Source organism: Hermetia illucens, chromosome 6 (assembly GCF_905115235.1).
Source record: "Hermetia illucens chromosome 6, iHerIll2.2.curated.20191125, whole genome shotgun sequence".
NCBI lineage: Eukaryota > Metazoa > Arthropoda > Insecta > Diptera > Stratiomyidae > Hermetia > Hermetia illucens.
The window spans coordinates 2021560-2040428 of record NC_051854.1 but is presented as its reverse complement, the minus strand read 5'-3'; the positions used below and the strand labels follow the sequence as shown (position 1 = coordinate 2040428).

The 18869-nt window shown below is 38.1% G+C and overlaps 2 protein-coding genes across 3 annotated transcripts in view; one reads left to right on the top strand and one right to left on the bottom strand.

The window, feature by feature from the left end:
• Positions 1–18869, top strand: part of LOC119658661 (peroxidase) — a 45374-nt gene that overhangs the window by 24114 nt on the left and 2391 nt on the right. Inside the window, exons 3-4 of the mRNA XM_038066214.1 lie at positions 18382–18564; positions 18633–18844. Of these exons, the coding sequence (XP_037922142.1) occupies positions 18382–18564; positions 18633–18844 (395 nt within the window). The remainder of the gene's footprint in view (positions 1–18381; positions 18565–18632; positions 18845–18869) is intronic.
• LOC119658662 lies at positions 2401–6960 on the bottom strand. 2 transcript variants are annotated; one of them, XM_038066216.1, is made up of 9 exons: positions 6854–6960; positions 5511–5646; positions 4842–4934; positions 4317–4780; positions 4069–4246; positions 3854–4004; positions 3517–3642; positions 3155–3308; positions 2401–3032 (listed from the first exon to the last, which is right to left on the bottom strand). In XM_038066216.1, exons 2-9 carry the CDS (start codon positions 5589–5591, stop codon positions 2408–2410), a joined length of 1872 nt encoding a protein of 623 aa, XP_037922144.1. In that variant the 5' UTR covers positions 5592–5646; positions 6854–6960; the 3' UTR covers positions 2401–2407. The 2 variants fall into 2 exon arrangements, with proteins under 2 accessions (XP_037922144.1, XP_037922143.1); XM_038066215.1 differs by lacking the exon at positions 6854–6960 and adding an exon at positions 5819–6003.

Sequence of the window (18869 nt, the reverse complement as noted above, 5' to 3'; positions counted from 1 at the left end):
TTATTTACGTTTTATTTAAAGTAGTAGGAGCTTAAGTATTCCTAGTCCCGCATCTAAAACTCCTTTTAATCTTAAATAGCTTGGCAGACCACACCGAATCGAAATATAAGTACAGAAAGAGCAAGGTCATTAGTGGCGTTACTAAGCTGCCAAAGAAAGGGACTTAATGGTGCCAACAAAAGAGCATACCCCATACTGCAAATTGCAAGGGATCGAAAAGCGGTCCAATGTTGCGAACCCGCCTGGCTTTTTGGACACCAATATCACATGAGGTTTAAACCGTTTTCTTCCTCAAGGAGGCAAAAACTGTAAACTGGAAAATCCATCTGTAGCTAGGTCACTCTCCATATTTCATATTGATAAATTCCATATGCGTCAAACAATGCCTCATAATTCGAAAATACGGTTAGCTACAAACGAAGCTGGAATACGGGCACTGGCAGCTAACCAACCATTCAGTTTGGCGATGATCGATTGGAAGACAACCCAGCTGGACGGAAAAGAGATAGGCGAACGAGTACATCTGTGGGTTGAGGCGTCCGGCACACAGTCAGTGGACAAGTGGTTTAGACATTGAACATTCTATTTTAAATGCTCACACACAAAAATATCACAAATTTAACAGCGACGTTAACGGAGAGAGAGAGTTGAATTGATACTCCCGTCTGGCTTGTCACTAGGCATGTGGTGTTTCCAGTCCAACAAGCGCTCAGATGAACTCTACTCTGGACTATCCAAGCGTAATTGGATCACGTATGGCCGCTTTAAATATGAATTAAATAAGGAGGATCTATCCATATTGGTCGTGCAATGGTCCAGGGAGTAAAGTGTTAACCTCTTGATCTCATTGCTTTGCGTTCGAATCCCGGTCATCATGGATATCAGTATTCGTCTTGTTTGTCTCGCTGTTGTAAGATTATAATTTACAGTGAATAACAGCACAGAAACTGTGTGGATGCCTTATACTTCACTAAGAAGTGAATACGAAACCCTAACCATCATCTGTCTATCTATCTGGCAACATAAGTCATTGCATTACAGCTTCAACTCAAGAAATTTTCCAAACTTTTTTATGAATTCGATGAAAAACCTTGCGCCGAAGCGTCGATACGTTCCCGCAGCGATATTTGCATCATCAAAGCGTGGTGCATTCAAAGGAGTCGTGTCGAAACGTTGGCGTCAAAACGATCTGCTTCGATATCTGATGCTCAAGCCCCACCCAATATCCCGTTTTTGTTACTGTCGATGCTGAGGCTCTAAAAACTGTTCCTCGCGACCTACTCCTTCTGCGGGATATGTCGAGAGCCTTGTTATGAAGCTTACTGAGAATATCTAGAAAAATCTTGCTAAACCAAAAGCTCACCCTAAAAAATGAGAAAGAAAATAAACTCCCCAAGGATCAATTGCTGAAATGCGACCAGCACCACATTGTACTATTGCAGTTCTAATAGGACTTTGCCGCAAATAAAAGCGGATAGTACTTGTAGCTGACAAAAATCAACTCGAGATTGTGTTTTGACCACCCCAACATCCCATGTTTATTGCAAACTCTTTCCCATACGAGTGGGAACATTAACATGGCGTTAAAAGAAGCAATTCTTACCAAACAGGCCCATGTGCAAGTTTGAGGTTTTCGGGGCATTCCTTGTAAAATAAATTCCATCATATAAATCTCAAATTCAATGAACAATTTTTTTTTTCATGTAAAAATTGAGTTCGAAATTTCTCCTTGCCAGATTCTTGCGAGCGAGATTTTAGCAACTGACAGACACAATGCTAAGAAATCTTAGAAATAGGAACGTTCACAGCCAACAATAGCTCAGCATATAAACCAGATAAGTTCCAATAGTTTTGAAATAACGTTCGTAAACATCGTTGAAGCAAAGAAAACATAAAGACGAACGCATAAGAAAAAAAGGGAGCTGCTCCCTGGGCAAAGGTGAAGCAGAGTCTGATGAGTTGCCTCTGTCCTGGTACGAAACCGTAGCCGTGTTCGTCCCTCTTTCAATTTTTGAACTTTGGGTGTTAAACCCAAAATTGCTCTCTATTTGGTCATGAGTCAAAATTGTTGTCATTTTCAGTTAGCGTGGGTTAAAGAATTCTTTATAAAAGGCTTTAATTATGGAGCGATCGGAATCTATCCACCTTCCGCAACTGACTACTATAGCAAAGGGACACGTGGGTACAAGCGGAACTACACAGTTGAAATCTAGCACTTAACAAACTGTAAAACTGCCATCGTCCTTGACAAAAGTAAATTCAGGGATGTAACCCCAGAACAGCTCAGATTTGTTACAACACATGTTTTGTAGAGCTATTCAGATTTATTTTAAATAATTATATAAATTACACAAAAGAAAATTACATTTTCTTTAGAATATGGAACTATGGCACGACTTTTTCACCTTTAAAATGACAAAAACAGATGAACAGAACCAACTCTCTCTTCAATCATTTCCATGAAATACAATTCACATTCAGCCATAAATAATTCCTGACTTGATTTGGGTTTATCAAAAACACATTTCACACGATAATTTTCAGATTTTGCTCCTTCGTCATTGCTTGACCCATCATTTTTACTTATTACTTGCACTTTCTTCGTATTAGGAATTGTCTTAGAGATATTATTTAAAGGAGTTTCTAAATTTTCCAACTTATAACACAATTTATCTGAAATATCCTTATCCGATTCCTTCTTCAATCCTAATCGATCACTTACAATTCTATGCTCCAGAAAATCTATACGTGTCCCTACGAGCATCTGAATTAATGGATTCATCTTTTCCCGACGATTTGTTAGTAATCTTCTAGTATTCACAATCGTTTTATAAATATCAGCGTCCACGAATGTTTTGTATACTTTGATCTTAAGATTCAAAACCAAGCGGTATTTATTTAAAATTTCACAAGTAAATGTATCATAAAGGACATTGAAGTCATTTATGTCGATCATTGTTTTGATGATTTTCAAAGTGAAATTGTAAATTTTCTCAATAAAGTTTCCGAAATTTTTAGACTTTTGATTGAAGCTGAGCGTAGATGGTGGAGCCGAGATTGCAGATCGTTACAAATAGAATAAAAAATTTGGATAGAATTTTGGAAAAATAAGTAAGGAAAGAGTTAAATGGAAGAAATAAATGAGTGAACTCACTTTGATATGTTTGCCAAATTGTTCGCTAGTATTTCCATCAACGGGGTCAGGATCAAATTGTACGCATAAAGCAACTCCACACTCATTTCAATGTAGATTCTTTCAATAAGGACGTGTATTTCGGTTAGAAGAACAAATGCCTCGTATGCAAAATCTGAAAAGGGAACGAAAGAAGAAAAAATAACCCTTGAAACATTGAAGAAGTAAGAAAGCACTCCCATTGGCACAGGGTGAAATCGGGATATTGTATGATTTCGAAAGGGACTCACAAAGTTCTTACCGTTGGATAAGATTTTCTCCCTACAATCCCGAGAACAACATTTGCCGCTAGCTTGCGTTAGCTTACGAAATGTTTTACTTACTTCTTCTTGTTAGGAACTCAACAAACAGTAGTAATTTGCCAACATAAATATGATTTGTTGGGGGTAAAATATCTTCATATACCATTAGTGGAAATACAATGTTGTAAAAGGTTTGTTTTTCGTCACCTGAAATAAACAGATCGAGAATAACACTTTGAACTTATGGATATGAACAATTTGGTCGTTAGTCTATAGCGTATTACTTCGAACTAAGTCCAAAAGGGATTGATAATACCGGGGCAATTCGGCTTTGCCATTTGCTCAAAGAATAGTGTGACATATTGAACTTATTTATATTTAGTGAAAAAGAGCTCAATAATGAAAAATTGAAACTCACCAGTTACGAAATCTTTATGCTCCAGTTCCCAAATCATATTTTTATATATCGTACTCGTTTTTATCATATCCTGATTACAAGCAACGCAAACCGCCTCTGATGGGCTTACTAAACTTATGCATTTAATGCAAAAGACATTTTCTGGGAAGTGCTAAAAAAATACAAAAGAAATGTAACAATTTCCTTACAATATTTACATCGATTTTATTGCATACCGGATTAAATTTCCCATTACAATAATCACATAAACATGAAATATTGAATTTGTTAGTGCATGCCAAGCGTGTATTATTATCTGCTTGTTTATAATGGCAACCATATGATATTGTTAAATGTTCTCCTAGTTTGATATCACGTGATGCTTTCACTAAAAGTGTTCCGGATGAAAGATATCTGAAAGTTGATTGATATAAGTAGGACTGATTTCTGCATAAAAAAATGAAATGGGGTTGATTCCACTTACATCAGGCGTAAGTTTGGATCACAAGAATGATTAAATTTCAATGTCGTTAAATACAGTCCCAGGACACTCGGTACTTCGTCATTATCTGAGCTATCCACATTCATCCATTTGTCAACGATACCAATAATCTTCTTTTCATTTTCTTTTTCGTTGGAACTTTCGTTGAAACCAGATTCCGTATACGCATTAGCTTCCGTATAGGCATTAGAAGGATAATCCCAATCGACTTCAAAGGCTTTTTGAATTTTCAAAGAAGCTTCAGATTTTAGTTTGCCCTTGTCAAAACCAAAAATCTTGAATATGTTTCGGTTAGAATCAAAAGGCGTTGCGAGTACATGAGTATTGGGAGTGGTTTCTTTTGATCCCTTTGTAAAAACTGGAGTAACATCGACTTTGGTGTTTATTCGAAATGATGTTGTTACTATCTTTGGACTAAGAATTAGTATAAGAGAAGCAAGGAATATCTGAAATTGTAAAATATAATTTATAAGACATTAGTATTCAAATGAATTATAAGGAGCTCACCTCTATTTCCTCCTTATCTGCTTTAAGATCACAGAAAAAATCTGGTATAATATTTGTATACTGCGTAATGAAGATTGTCAAGCGATATGAGTTCTGTAAAAAAGAAACGTACATAATATTGAACTGCATTCAAAGGCTCTGCTATATATTAATATTAAATCATAAAGTAAAGAGATTGTACTTTTATTTCTTTCCAAAAGTAATGGAGATCGTGGGAGCATAAAATGCATAGCCAAATTGTCTTCGATTGATGAGTTTAAATTTTCCCTTAATCGTCAGGTTACTTGTTTTCAGTTCTTTATGGACGACTCAGATATTATTTCTCTTATTTCATTTCAGCTATCACAAGTCCTCTCCCTAAATTTATTATAGCCCCATCGCGATTGCTATAAATACTATAAGGTTGCAGTCGCGAGGCAAGGTTAATCCACTTTCAGTGTTTACTAGAACAGTATTTCTCAGACTACCAGCCATTGTTTTACTTATCGCTGCCTATTCAGTTGCATGCCGTATTCAATATTGACCAAAGGTAAAAGAAATTATCAATTCTAATGGAAAACTAAAGACCACCTTTACTGGGCTTTCCTTCACTTCCTTTTTACTCTGTGGTTGACCATCATGAGTTCGGACTGATTATATAATAGACAGAGATAGCAAGAGAATACTTACCAGAACCATTAGCCCATATTCAGAAGACGGGAAATTCTCATATCCAATCATCTCACCATTGTTGAGAATATTGCATGGCATTGATGATAATATTTTTTGTAAATTATCATACAATTCAAGAGCACTTTTCGATTGACTGGAAATATAAGGAAAATGCTCGATAAATTGTAGTAGTGTTGGTGTAGAAATTACCGCAAATATTCTTTCTTTCTTTAATAGACTACTGAGAATCACAAATTAAATGAGGAGCAGAACGGAAAGTTTTCATCTGATGCAAAATATTAAAAAAGAAAATTCATTAATCTTACCGTATTTGATGTCGATAAAAAACACTCTCTTTCAATAAAACCAAGCATTCTATTAACAACCGAAATAACAACTCACATTTAAGCATTGGCAAAATTAGAAGTTTGTAACCAATGCATTCAAATTTGTGTAACTTTTTATCGAGAATTTTGCAGTCATATGAACAATAAGATTTAAAATGACAATCAAAGCATCTGAAACGATTAAAGTAACAACGAAAAAGTAAATATAATGAGGTGATTAAACGAATAAATTGTGCAGTTTGTAAGAGCAGCTCTTTACAGGCAAAACGAAACGCCCTGCCGGGAAATATAAAACTTCGTACTGGCTTCCACCTGATACGGGATGGGAGTGGGGACGGAGTGGTTTTTATTGACTTTACCATTGTTGAAACATGGAGTGAATATTAACCAATTTTAAAACTGAACAAGGCGAATCAGAGAAGAAAATTCCTTTTTGTCGACCCGATAGGAACGATTGGTTTCCGAAGTGCAGTATTTGCGGAAATAAGAACAGAACCTTTACCTGAACAATGATCTAGAGCAACTTGTGATGTGTGCCTCATGCAACACGGTCTTACAGCGTTCTTTGTGATTGACGTATCAACGAACGTCTCAAATGCAAAATTTACCGCACTATCGTCCGGTCTGGCACCCTCTATGGTTCTGAGTGTTGGTCGACTATGAAAAACACTGAACGGCGCCTCGCAGTAATGGAGAGGAAGACGTTGCGTCGAAGCAGTGGCATAACACGACATGATCACATGCGAAATGAGGATATCCGCGATTGATATGGGATTGCATCGATCGTGGGAAAATTGCACCTTCTCTGGTGTGGTCTCGTAATTCGCACTTACGAAAATTCATTTGCCAAGATTGGTCTCAATATCCCAATCGATGGGAAACAACCAAAATGCCGACCGAAACAACGATGGCTGGATACGCTGGATGGTGAGTTGAGAACATCACGACTCCATCCAGATCAGGCTGTAACAGAGCAAAATGGTGCAACAGAACAAGACGAGCTGATGTATTTACAATTATTACATATTTTTCAAATACATATATTTTGATAAGACATCAAAGAGACTTGACTAAAATATTTCAGGATAGTGGCTTTATTAAGCCAAGAAAATTCAACAAAAGGTACATAAAATCAATATTTTAAAACTCAATCCGGTCACGGATGACCAGTCTTGCCTGTAAAGAGTTAAAGCTAATATAAACTTGATTGCTTTGACGTTCAACATAAAAAACAATGAATTCCAAACCTACTCTATAATAATTGAAACAAAAAGCGATAGCATACGGTATAGAAGCCTTGTTAGGTAAAAAACAATTATCACATTGAAGTGCTTGACCAAATTGCTGTCGTAAATATGGAGTTTCAACAGCTACAATTTTCCCCTTAGAAATCGATTGATTTGAAATTATCATTTGTCGATTATTTTTTGTTCTGAAATTGTAAAAAAAAATTGTATTTTTCTCTAATTTACTGAATTAATCTTTGTTTATTTTTATGGCTTACACTAGACTGCATGCGGTTGAAGAATATTTTATTTTCTGATTCTTATTGAAACCCAAATATGGTTTGAAATGAGGTTTATCGTCTGCCTTTGATAACATTCGCTTGTATTTCATTTGTAGAAGACCATTTTCGATTGTTTTAATAAAGTTTTCATAGTTTCCTGTAATATAGTGATTTATGAATATTTATTTGATATTTTAACAAATTTTAAAATCATAACTATAAACCGCAGAGTTGCTATGTTGGCATGCTTATCTAAACTTTCTCATTTACTCAGCCAAAAATAGTGACGACTTCTCACTATTGTTTTTGCCCTATAAATTCATACTTTACAAGTCTAATCTTAGATTCGCCATATTCAATTTGTTCCGTATGCAGCGAACATTATTCAAAATATAAAATTATGAAACAAAGCTTTATATAATAGACATTCGATAAAAAAGATAATTTACACAATAGAATGCACAATCAAAGACAGCATAAAAACTTGAATTAAATTCATCTAACCAGTCTCACCTTTTAATCCGTTCAGCCGTTTTGCATTGTTACTATTAAAATGCATGTCGCAGATACGCTTAAAATCTACAAGATAATCTTGCACTTTCTTGTAGCATCCTAACGCGAAGTAGCATTCAATCAAGTTAATAATTTCACCCAGCTGCTGTTCACCAGTTTCCGATAACTCCTTCATGTATAACTCATAATCGATTACAGCTTGCTGTGAGGTTGATATAAATATTATTTAATAATAGCTTTTTCGTGTATTAGTCTCTGAATCAATACAAATGTTATCGAAGTTGAATAGCTAATCGATCGCCTAGGAACATAAATCAAGTTTTAATTGACTGCTACCAGCTATTATGTTGTTAGTAAACAGTAGGTTCGACTGGCTTTATTCATGGAAATTTTGAGATATCTATCTTAGTTGCGATTGAAGTGATTTATCGATCATGGGAGTATATTCTTAAAAGACTGGAAAACATAATCGTTAGACATCACAAAAGCCAGAACAGAAGCAACAACATTATATCATCGCTGTACAAGAAATTGCCACTTTACTGGTAATTGAACTGATGCTAATGCAAGGTCTGTCTGAGACGATGCATGACCGTGTGATTTCAAGCTTAATCATGGTGTAGTTACTTGATTATGTACTCAAGCTTGTTACACGGAATTTTCGCCGACACAACAAGCACTTTTCTGTAATTTCTCGTACACAAATGAATGAAAATAAAAGTTTCTCGGTCACATCAAGGCTGGGACTTTTATTTCATAACTTTAAATCAGACTTGATTTGTGAGCTAAGGATAGTAAGTGGAATATCTCATGAGCAAAAAAAGACAGATCTCTAAATAGAAACTTAGAGGTGGTTTCACAACTTCTCGCTTCATACTTCATAATTATCATGGACCACTTTCCACGTCTTTCATAAATTTTAGTCAAGATTTCAAAAAAACTTAAAATTCTATCGATGCCGTACCTCTCTTTAAAAAAACATTGTTCAATTTTATTGAAGCATTTATCTCATAGATAATACGACCCCCAGAACTTCAAAAAGTTCAGAGCAACCATATCCTTCTTCAATATTCCTATTCAATTTTTTTATAAAGGTTCTCCTGGAGTTCTAAAAGAAAGACGGCAGTCTAGACTAGCCATTCGGAAATTAGAACTCACAAAAATTAGAAAAGCTTGGTTCAAGATTAGAGACTCAATTTCGTATTTTGGACTTCCGAATACAAACTAAACCCTCCCCGTCATCAGAGAACTAGCCTGTAACCATTTGACAGATCACTTCGGATTAGCCCTTCCATTCTTCGGCTTTAAGGAGCCTTGAAGTCAGATAACCCCCTGTCGTCTGGTCCCTCTTCGAGCTCGATATTTTCGCGAGAGTAAGAAGCTGAATGTAATATGCAATGCGCCTCTTCAGCGTCTCTCTCAAACTTCGTATAAGCTACTTAGATTGCGATAAGCCGCGCAATCCATCTGCCTCTTCACTAGTTTTCCCAAGATAGTTGTCAGGCACTTAGTGTATGTTGCCGTTCTTCGCGAACAACCATCTCCTTTGAGTCCTCTTCCTTGCGCTTGTGGACGGTTTTGCGCACACTACATCTAATAGGCAGTACCCATACTCAAAAGTCCCGGACTTGTTTATTCGTACAGATTATAGGTCCTAACATCTAGAAGTGTCTACTTGTGGTTTAGTGCTAATGATGTCTAGGGATAAGTTTCTTCCATATATTCGTAAGTCCGGCCCACTTAAGGTGGAAACTAATTATTAGATGTACGGTGGTTTCCCATTCTTTATCCAGAGAGCAACTGGGATTACTCCCGCGATCACCATCACAGCCACTTAAGAAACAGCACGGTAGGCAAAAGTCACCCGCAAAGCTCTCCATCTCGCACCTGCGAAAAATGTTGTGGGTGAATCCCATTTTCTCAGAGGGAATGATGAAAGAGACGAAGCATAGTTTTGAGGTTTCCAGACTGAATGGCTATTCCGACCATACCATCAACATCTTGATTAGTAAACGGAAGAGGACGCTTCAACGGCAAGCGCCCACCAAGTTGACAGGCGGAAAAAAGCCCTGGAATTCAACGAAATTTCCCTTTCGTGGAAAAGAAAACTGAGGAAACATGGTTTGGACGTCATCTTTAACAGCAGGAACATCCAACTCAAAACTCTTCTGGTATCGCCCAAGGTCCAATCGATCAAATGGCCAAGTCTGAGGCATACGGAATTTCCTGCGCTGATTGCATACATTACATACATCGGACAAACCAGAAGGGCAAAGCTAAAAGGAAGCAGAACACGCGGAAAGAAAGGGTGCATCGGCTTTCAGATCAAATGTAGCAGAGCATATCGTTATAAATAAAAACAAGGTTTTCAGGAAGTACGCAAGGTTGGGGATCTACATAAGCGATATGAGGAAATTAGACGTGGCCGAAAGTATAGAAATTTACAAAACAACGAACGATGAACTTCTCGACCAGGATCAAGGCAACGGGTACTCCTAGCTCTTCAAATTCATTAGGAAGTGCACTCGTGACAAGTAGTTGCCGAAAATGTGCTACCCAAGCTAATGCTATAAAAAAAAATTGAAAAACCCCTCCCTTAAGACTGCAGCATTGTGCGTTGTTCCTTTTATTTGTTCAAAAAAGCCCATCTCCGAGTCGAGCATTAATCGAAGGGAGTTAACCGTTTTGACTCTACAATCAACTCACCGATCCATACAAGATTCAGAGTAGGGATTCTTTTAAAGTGTCAAGGTGCTTGAAACCATGAGCTGTCTTCCATCCGTCACTTCAATATCCCAATTTTGCTTTGCGCAAATTCAATAGTGCCCGCAGCGACAAGTGCGCAACATCACCTGCATAGCCGTACAAACGCGACTCTTCTAGAGTGGTGAGCCTTAGCAGGTTATCGTGAGGGCCCCTTCAGAGGTACGACTCTAGGATGAGCCCCTGTGTGACTCCCAATGAAATCTTCATTCTCTTCTAGTCCTCTAACGTCAGATAATTCTATTATACCCGCGACCAACGAATTGGGTTTCAGTTCGATGAACAGCATCGAACCTCTAAAATCGAACTGCCCTGAGGATAAGCTTCTGGCAGCACGTATCACTTCGGCGATTCTACTTTTCAGCAGCGTTTCGGGCATTTTCGGCTGTCCCAACCATAGAGCGTATGCCAGCGTTATTTGAAAGTGAGTACCTGTCTGGTGGACTTAATCCCACGATCTTCTTAAGACACGGAATAATTTTGTGACCACAATCTCCCGCTGAGACAAGAATAACGATACTATATACTAAGTGCATGGTTCAGCATTCGTACTGGTGGATGCAAGATCTACCTAAATCTCTATCGAACTATGGAGGACGGCGTCCATGTTGAAGCGCAACACCACGTTTGAGGCCCGAAGGTTCGCTTGAACTTAACCACAATCCCCATGAAGCTCCTACTAGGGAGCCAACCCCAACAACCAAACTGAAGACACATAAAACAGGAGTTCTCCTGAAACATGTGAATGTTCTCCTGAAACATGTGAATTTAGGGGCTATCCCACAGCACCAGTAGACCCTTGGTAAGGTTTTGTTATCTACTGCCACCAGATAATCCCCTTGCAGACTCGGGTTTGATCGTCTTAATTAAGCCCTGGAACATTCGCCACCACATCATGGCCAGCAATCCAAAGTGAGTACGGCATTCCCACCTCAAAGCATCAGTACTTTTAAACAAAAACCGAAACGAAGTTAATATTTGGTAATATCGCGTGTTGTGAATAACAAAATGATCGAAAAGTTAAACGGGTAACGTTACACTGCCTGTCGTCACTTCCTGAAATAAGCCAAACTTTCCGTAAAATCGCAAAAATTAAGGAGTTTCAGTGAATACAATCCACCACGTCATAAAAGGTATGGAATAACGTCCACGTACGAAAGCCGGCAGTTCCAAAGAACGCGATGATAGTGGCAATTCACAGAAAAATTCAATCAAAAGCGCTACGAGGAAACGCTGGAGAAAGATTTCACGCTCACCACAGGTGGACAGTTTCACTTTAGAGCAGAATATTATGCGTAGAACTTGTACGATTTGTCAAATTATCAGTTTATACCTAAGTGCCCATGGATCCCCTGGTCGAAAGGCTCCCGCCAGCAGCGAACTTCGCTTATCGCTCTGCCGCATCTTTTTCTAGCTAATCTGTACCCTGCCGCTGTGGTGCATGTCTCCCTGGTGATCGTTTAAACGCCGATCGCTCCCCTAAAAGCCCCAAGTCAAATTAGAAGGACATAGCCAAAGCTCAGAAGAATCGGACCCTGTTGTGGTGAATACAATTATATACTATGATACTTAGAGGTTGGTATCAACTATGTAAAAAAACATTACTATATTCCATTTATTTTGAATTGTATGCTGCTATTTACGCTGCTATTTACGCTGCCAAATCCCCTTATCCACTTCCTCTAAAATCAATATAATTTTTGCTTCTCCTTCTTTAAAATCACCGACGATCTTGTCGACCTTAATTTGAACATCATCAAGATGTTTTTTTCGTCACTGTTTCGTTGTAGTCTGAATAGTGTTTATCTTAAGAATGAGTTGGCAAATATGAATCCAGGTAAGGAGTGCAATCATCTTTTCTGTAATATGTAATAAGAGTTCAATGAACGCATTGCAAGTCATGGTAACATATATGGTTTAGTAAAAAATTAAAATAAACGTACATACGAATCATCTTTAAGAAAAACATCACTTTTCTGTTTATTTTGGATGTCATGATATTGAAAATAGAAGTAGATATTGAAGTGATTGCGCTTAGAAGATGAGATGCTTTATGTAAGATTAAGTGGGTAACATCCATGATGGCAATATTCAAATTGCAACACCTACTCAATTCGCAACAGAAATATGTACACACATGTGTGAAATGCTTGTTTTATAGAAATAGGGAAGATGTGTTTTATGGTTGAATGGCTGCAGTAAGAAATTTGTTCCGAATAGCCAATGAATCAGACCGGAGATGCATCACGTGCGACGTTCATTGAAAAAGAAATTGGACAAAGCCACAGATTTATACCTCTGTGTCGTATAAATTTGGTGTACACTCATAATTAAATTTTGCATTTGTTTTTTATGAACCCGCCCTCATAAGCAAAACTGGCACAGAAAAAAAAACCTCATGAATTTTAGAGATGATGGAAACAATATGGTATTACTGGCATGGACAAGTAATAGAGTATGATGGCTCCAAGTATTTGGAGATAACTTGCCGAAAAGGAGGTTGGTGAAAATTACAATAACATAAAAGACAAAAAGAGAAAGTCCCCTGCCCTTCTTGGAAGACTCTTGCGCATCTAGAGAGCCTCTTATTATTATTTTGCATGTGTTTCAATGTCATTATTATCACATTAAATACTGTTCAAATAGCAAACCCATAGTAGCGACACAAGCTCAAAGGGATGGCAAATACAAACACCCTTGAGCGGAACTAGAATTCGAACTTCAAATATTTCCTTGAACGTCTACTCGCAAAAGAGGAAAAATTTGTCTCTCTGCAAAGCAACATGATCGTATTCCAAAAACTATTCTATCTCTCTACTTAGCAGGGATAAAATGAGGATGCACCCCCTTGTAGCAGAGTAAGCAGACGCCGCGGCCAGTACACTAGTATATTCCGTCCGGATACATATGCCATAGGTAGATGTGCATCCTTCAACCTTTCTATTCTAACTAACAGCCATGCGGCTATTCAGGTACTTACCGCCTACCAAGTGAATTCCAAACAGGTATGAGAATTCCTTAACAGACTGAATACGCTAGACTTGTTTAATAAAGTGTGGATAATTTGGATTTCTGGGCCCATTGGATTAGAAGGCAATGGATCAGCGAATGCACTGCCAGGAAAGAAGTAGGGACACCGCTTCACGAGCTAGAGCTGTTCGCTGGATTCATGGCTACTACGGTGAAAAAGGTGAACCAATGCACTCAAACCTCGCCAAGAAGAACCTACGGATAATAGTAGGAATGTCTACTTGTCACTACAAGCTAACTTATCACATGGGCAATCTAGGGATATCTACGGACACTTTCTGTGAGAAGAGTGACAAAACCTCCACATACGTTCTCGGTAAATGTTCGGCACTTGTGCAAAATATATTGAGGTACTTGGAAGAACACTTAACACGCGATACCAGGTTGAAACACTTGGATGTAGGGAACATAATAGAGTTTCTGTCGGTTATAGGTTTAAACGGTATACTATAATTTATAGGTATACTACAACCAATAAAAGGACACAACAGTTCTTTTAGAAGTGCGATTTCCCTTGACAATATTGTCATGATCGTGTTCACGATCCTGCTTCAGTCAGATGTGGGGATGTGTTAACCGTTGTTATTCAACCTGAGCAGTCGTCATTATTGTATGTGATGCAAAATAAGGCATGGTTGTTACACGAGCAAATAGAAATATTTCCACAATCTTTTCATACTATCGGCATGTAGTTTCCTTCAATCAATTTTAAAATTTTTCATCTAATCCTTTATTTAAGCGTGCCCCTCAGTGCTGAAAGGGTTAGATAAGAAAAGAAATATATCATCGACACCGGCGTCAAAAACGGCATCCAATCGATTATTGGAAAGAAATTATTGGAAAGAAATCAACTGCTGTTTATTTAGATTCAATTAGAAGCGACAAAATCGGAGTTTATGTAAACCAATTAGTAAAAAAGGTTCCGCCATACAGAAGGGTTATGCTTATCCCTGCCTGTAGTTAAGCTAATGCAAATATTTGCTTCGCAATGTTTTCCAAACGTCGTTTATTTCTTTAACCAAATGGTCAATCGAAAGTTTCCATATAATGCGAATATGAGCTACAAATCGGTCGTTACTTTCTTGGATGGTGTAAAGACGACAGGCTTGACGATATAGCAGCATAGTTTATAAATTATATGCAGAGCTTTACCCACAGTGGCTCTGACGCTATACTCTGTCCCCACTTTTTCCCTCGGCTTTATCTAATGGTTAAGTACGAGTTCAGCGTTCGATATCTTTCCTGAAGCACTTTGGTTATGTTTGTTATCCTACAAAGAGTTTTGGCCAAGTAGATCTGCTTTTGCCAAAAAAGGCAAGGAATATGACACACCTTTCCAGTAAGAAATTGAAATTTTCAATCTAGTAGATTATCGCACTTTTCCCCGTTGTATACTTGCATTGGTATAGCAGAGTTTTTTTGCACGAGTAAGGCGTAGGGTTATCAATGTGCACTGCTAGGGTTCTGTCTACAAAAGTGGACAGCCAGGCTCGATACCGATCGACAAATAGATTCGTCAAAATTGCTTTCAACGGAAAAACATGAACATCAAAATGAGGCAATTTGCCACCAATTGTTTCTCTGTGCTGCAACATCAGAGTAGTATTTGAAAAGTAATAACTACTACCCCTCATAAGCAGGCAAAAGCCAATTAAGAAAAGGCGACGATTCTTTTGGTGGCTCCCCTGTACAGTAGAATTCACTTTTCCAGCACCCTGACATAAGGCACCATCGGATTACATATATGACTCAATTCCGTTCAGGAAAAGTGCAAAATCCTCGGAAAATCAAGAGTACAAAAGTATAGCGCATTGCCAGAAACCGACAATCATTTTGTCCGAACGATCAATTAGAATAAATGTTTCGACATTTCAGCTTAGTAAACTTAGACACGAGTAAAAATAAACCTTTGGGAACCAAAATATTTTAAATCCAATGCTACTTATAAAGGACGATGATATTTGCACGGATATTTCTGAAATATTTTAACAAACGCGTACAAGAAAAAACTAGGAACCTTTGCAAGTTTAGCGTCATTATGTAGAAAAAGGAGATAATTCAAAATGTTCATCAATCCTCACCTCATAGCAGCCTGTTATCATCGATATTTTCGCACGCAAACTTAAAGCTTCTTTTAATTCCAAGGAACGTTGTGACGCCTTCCTTATAATTTGTGTTAGCAATACCATGGCCTAAAAATACGCCTTGGTAGTAGTAATTGACAGCAAAATTGATGCATCTTTACAATTCTGAATTTTACCTGAGGATAGTTGGCATCTTCATATTCCAGCTTTGCCTGATTCATTATCGATCCTATCAATGCAGCATTTTCTTTGTCCTTTTCATGAATTGAAATGGATAGTTCTTCATAAAAGCCTTTAAGTTTCCTGGAAAAAACAACTCCATTAAACACAAATAAACATAAAAGAGAATTTCACTCACTTTCGGTTAACATCTAGGAATATCTGCTTCATTAACGTAACCGGTGGCTTTCTCCGATTCCATTTTGCGATCGGAACTTCAGATACAAGTTCAATTTGATCCATTAGAAATTACTTCCAGAGCTCACACCTTTTAGCAGTCTTGTCGCACAGCTTATTATAAACAATTTGCCCCCAGCCGAATATTTTAAAACAAAACACATCAGGAACTTCAAATAAAAACAAATGCACGACGTGGCAACTTGAAGGCGACTCGATGATCTTCTTTTCTTTGTAAATTTCTGGAAAGGAAAACTTAAATGAGATGTAAACGTAAGAGGCCACCTTCAAAGGGCTGAAATAATGCAAAACAATGGTAGTGGCAGTGGATCATGTGAGAGAAAACGATCTGATTCTGTACTTAAAAAGTTAAAAGAAATTCTAATTAATAGTATCTGCATAGGATAGTTTTTGAATTAAGTGAGTGCTGCTTCCCTTTATTTTAAATCAAATTCCCTTCACTATCTCAAAATTCGTGGATTTATATTAAAATAAAAAATTGGGACCCATTTTTGGGCCAAGAATTGACGTGCAGGTACTTATAATCCATCGTCGTGATTAATTACCAGTACGATCTACTATGCTAGATTGAGATGTTATCTATATCTTCGTTTTTAAGATTTTATTAAAAACAAAGCACGGGAAAATGCAGCCAAATAATGCCCTTTTGAAGAATACCCTGCAATCCGTAAGTGCCCAAACGTAATGTGTAATAGGGTTCTATCTGTAAGTGCTCCCCAGCATCTCTTTGACAATATTGCTCGGAGAGAGCAATTCAGCAATATTGTATCAGCATAAAGTTTCTGGCGAATTCCATACCACATGCCTACTCAGAATTGATGCAAGGAAATAGACAAACCACACAGTTCCCCATCTCTGAACCTGCGCAAGGCACTTACGATAAACCTTATATCGTGTTTGTCCTAGCAGATGAGCATCCTCCCTCGTTAAGAAAACTCCTGCTGGCCACAAGAGATACTCTGAATGCCAAAGTCTTTAATGGTTCCCTTTATTCCCTCAACAGAGACAATTATGTCGTCTCTAAGGTCTTAAGGTTTTAAGCTCCTCGCCATTGTGTAAACCATAAAACTGTCACACGACCCAAAATTAGCCAAAATTGTAACCATTATGTATTCCCTGCAAACCATTAAAGCCCCGGTAATTTTTTTGATAAAAAGGCTAGTAAGGTTGCTAAACGAGCCAGGGTGGCTGGCATCCCTCTTCCCCTTTCTCCGCTTTGTCTGACACATGGCTTTCTGTTCGTAACACCAATCGCGCTGCATGGAACGAAGAATGCAATGATCTCCGTGGAGAAAGGCATTTTTTTGCTGAAATCTTCCATGGCATTCCTAGCAAGCCTTGGTTCCAGGAAATTCCCCTCAGTAGTTTACTAGACCTTCTCGCGGCGGGTGATTGGTCTCTCAGGATATACCTGGCCAGATTTATAAGTGAAACTGAAATCAGACTCTAGCTTTTAGGACAACATACCAAAACTACTGGCAACTTAACAACTCTTTTACGCCTGGTCAGCTGCAATAGTGCCCTAACTGACCCGTTAATGTTCACAAAAATAATGAGAATCTTTTGCTCCATGATAATGGCGGACTTATTTTCCTATCCTTGGAAATTTGCGAGCGATATTATGAACACTAACCAAAAGTTCCAGTTCACCAACCGACCAGATCACTTGGTTCAACAGATCCCTTTAATTTCAGCAAGTCGAACAGTATTAAAGCAATAGGGACGAAGAGAGAATCCCAGAGTGCGAGTGGAGGTCGTCGATATCCTTCAATTTGCCTTGCAGTCACGCTGCTCCCAAGGCAGAGGTGAGGCAGCGTCGGACGATTTGCCTCTGCCCTGGTAAGAAACCGTAAAACCCTCTCACCTAATATTTCTGAAGTTTGGGTGCTAACCCGTAAATAAGGGATCCGTGGACCAAAAAAGAAGGAGTAAGTTACTTAGGACCCCTCAATTCTTACACAAAATTTAAGTTCTTATTGCTTCCACATTAATTCAAAATGCTGAAAATTCATACGTCCTTCACCATGACGAGATCCCACTTTACCCATCACTTTGGTGAGGGTCAATTATTTTTATTGGGGTTTTATTAGGGGAGACCCCCCGCGTTCCATTCATAACTCCCCGCTCCATCCGGAGATGGGTTTGAAAATAGCACCTTTACCTACTCTACTAAGCTTCCTAAAGAAATAACACATTTTCATATTCATTTTGTTTTTTGTTCTTTACAGAGGAATAACATCACCAGCAAATCCCTTCATACAACCAATAAGAAATAGTTCTCAAAGTAGACAACATCAGCAAGAAATTCGTTGCCCTGCACCTCCATTGAAGTGTAAAAAGACACCATACCGTACATTCGATGGTTCCTGTAACAATTTGCAAAATCCATCACTTGGAGTGGCTATTTCACCGTAAGTACAATATTTTGCACGGAAATTAGTTATGAAAAAAAAAATTTATAAATAAAATATGGCCTTAGATACGGACGTCTGCTCACTCCCAACTATTCCGATGGAATTCATGCCCCTCCAGTATCCGTAACCGGAGAAGATCTTCCACTTGCTCGACTTGTGTCCTTAGTAGCCTTTGGTGAAGCTGATATTCCCGATCCACAATTCACTCTTGGTAATATGCAGTGGGGTCAAGTTGTCACCCATGATATGAGTATGCAAGCTGGTGGAACCCAATCAAGTAAGTTTTAGGGATCATCTAAGTT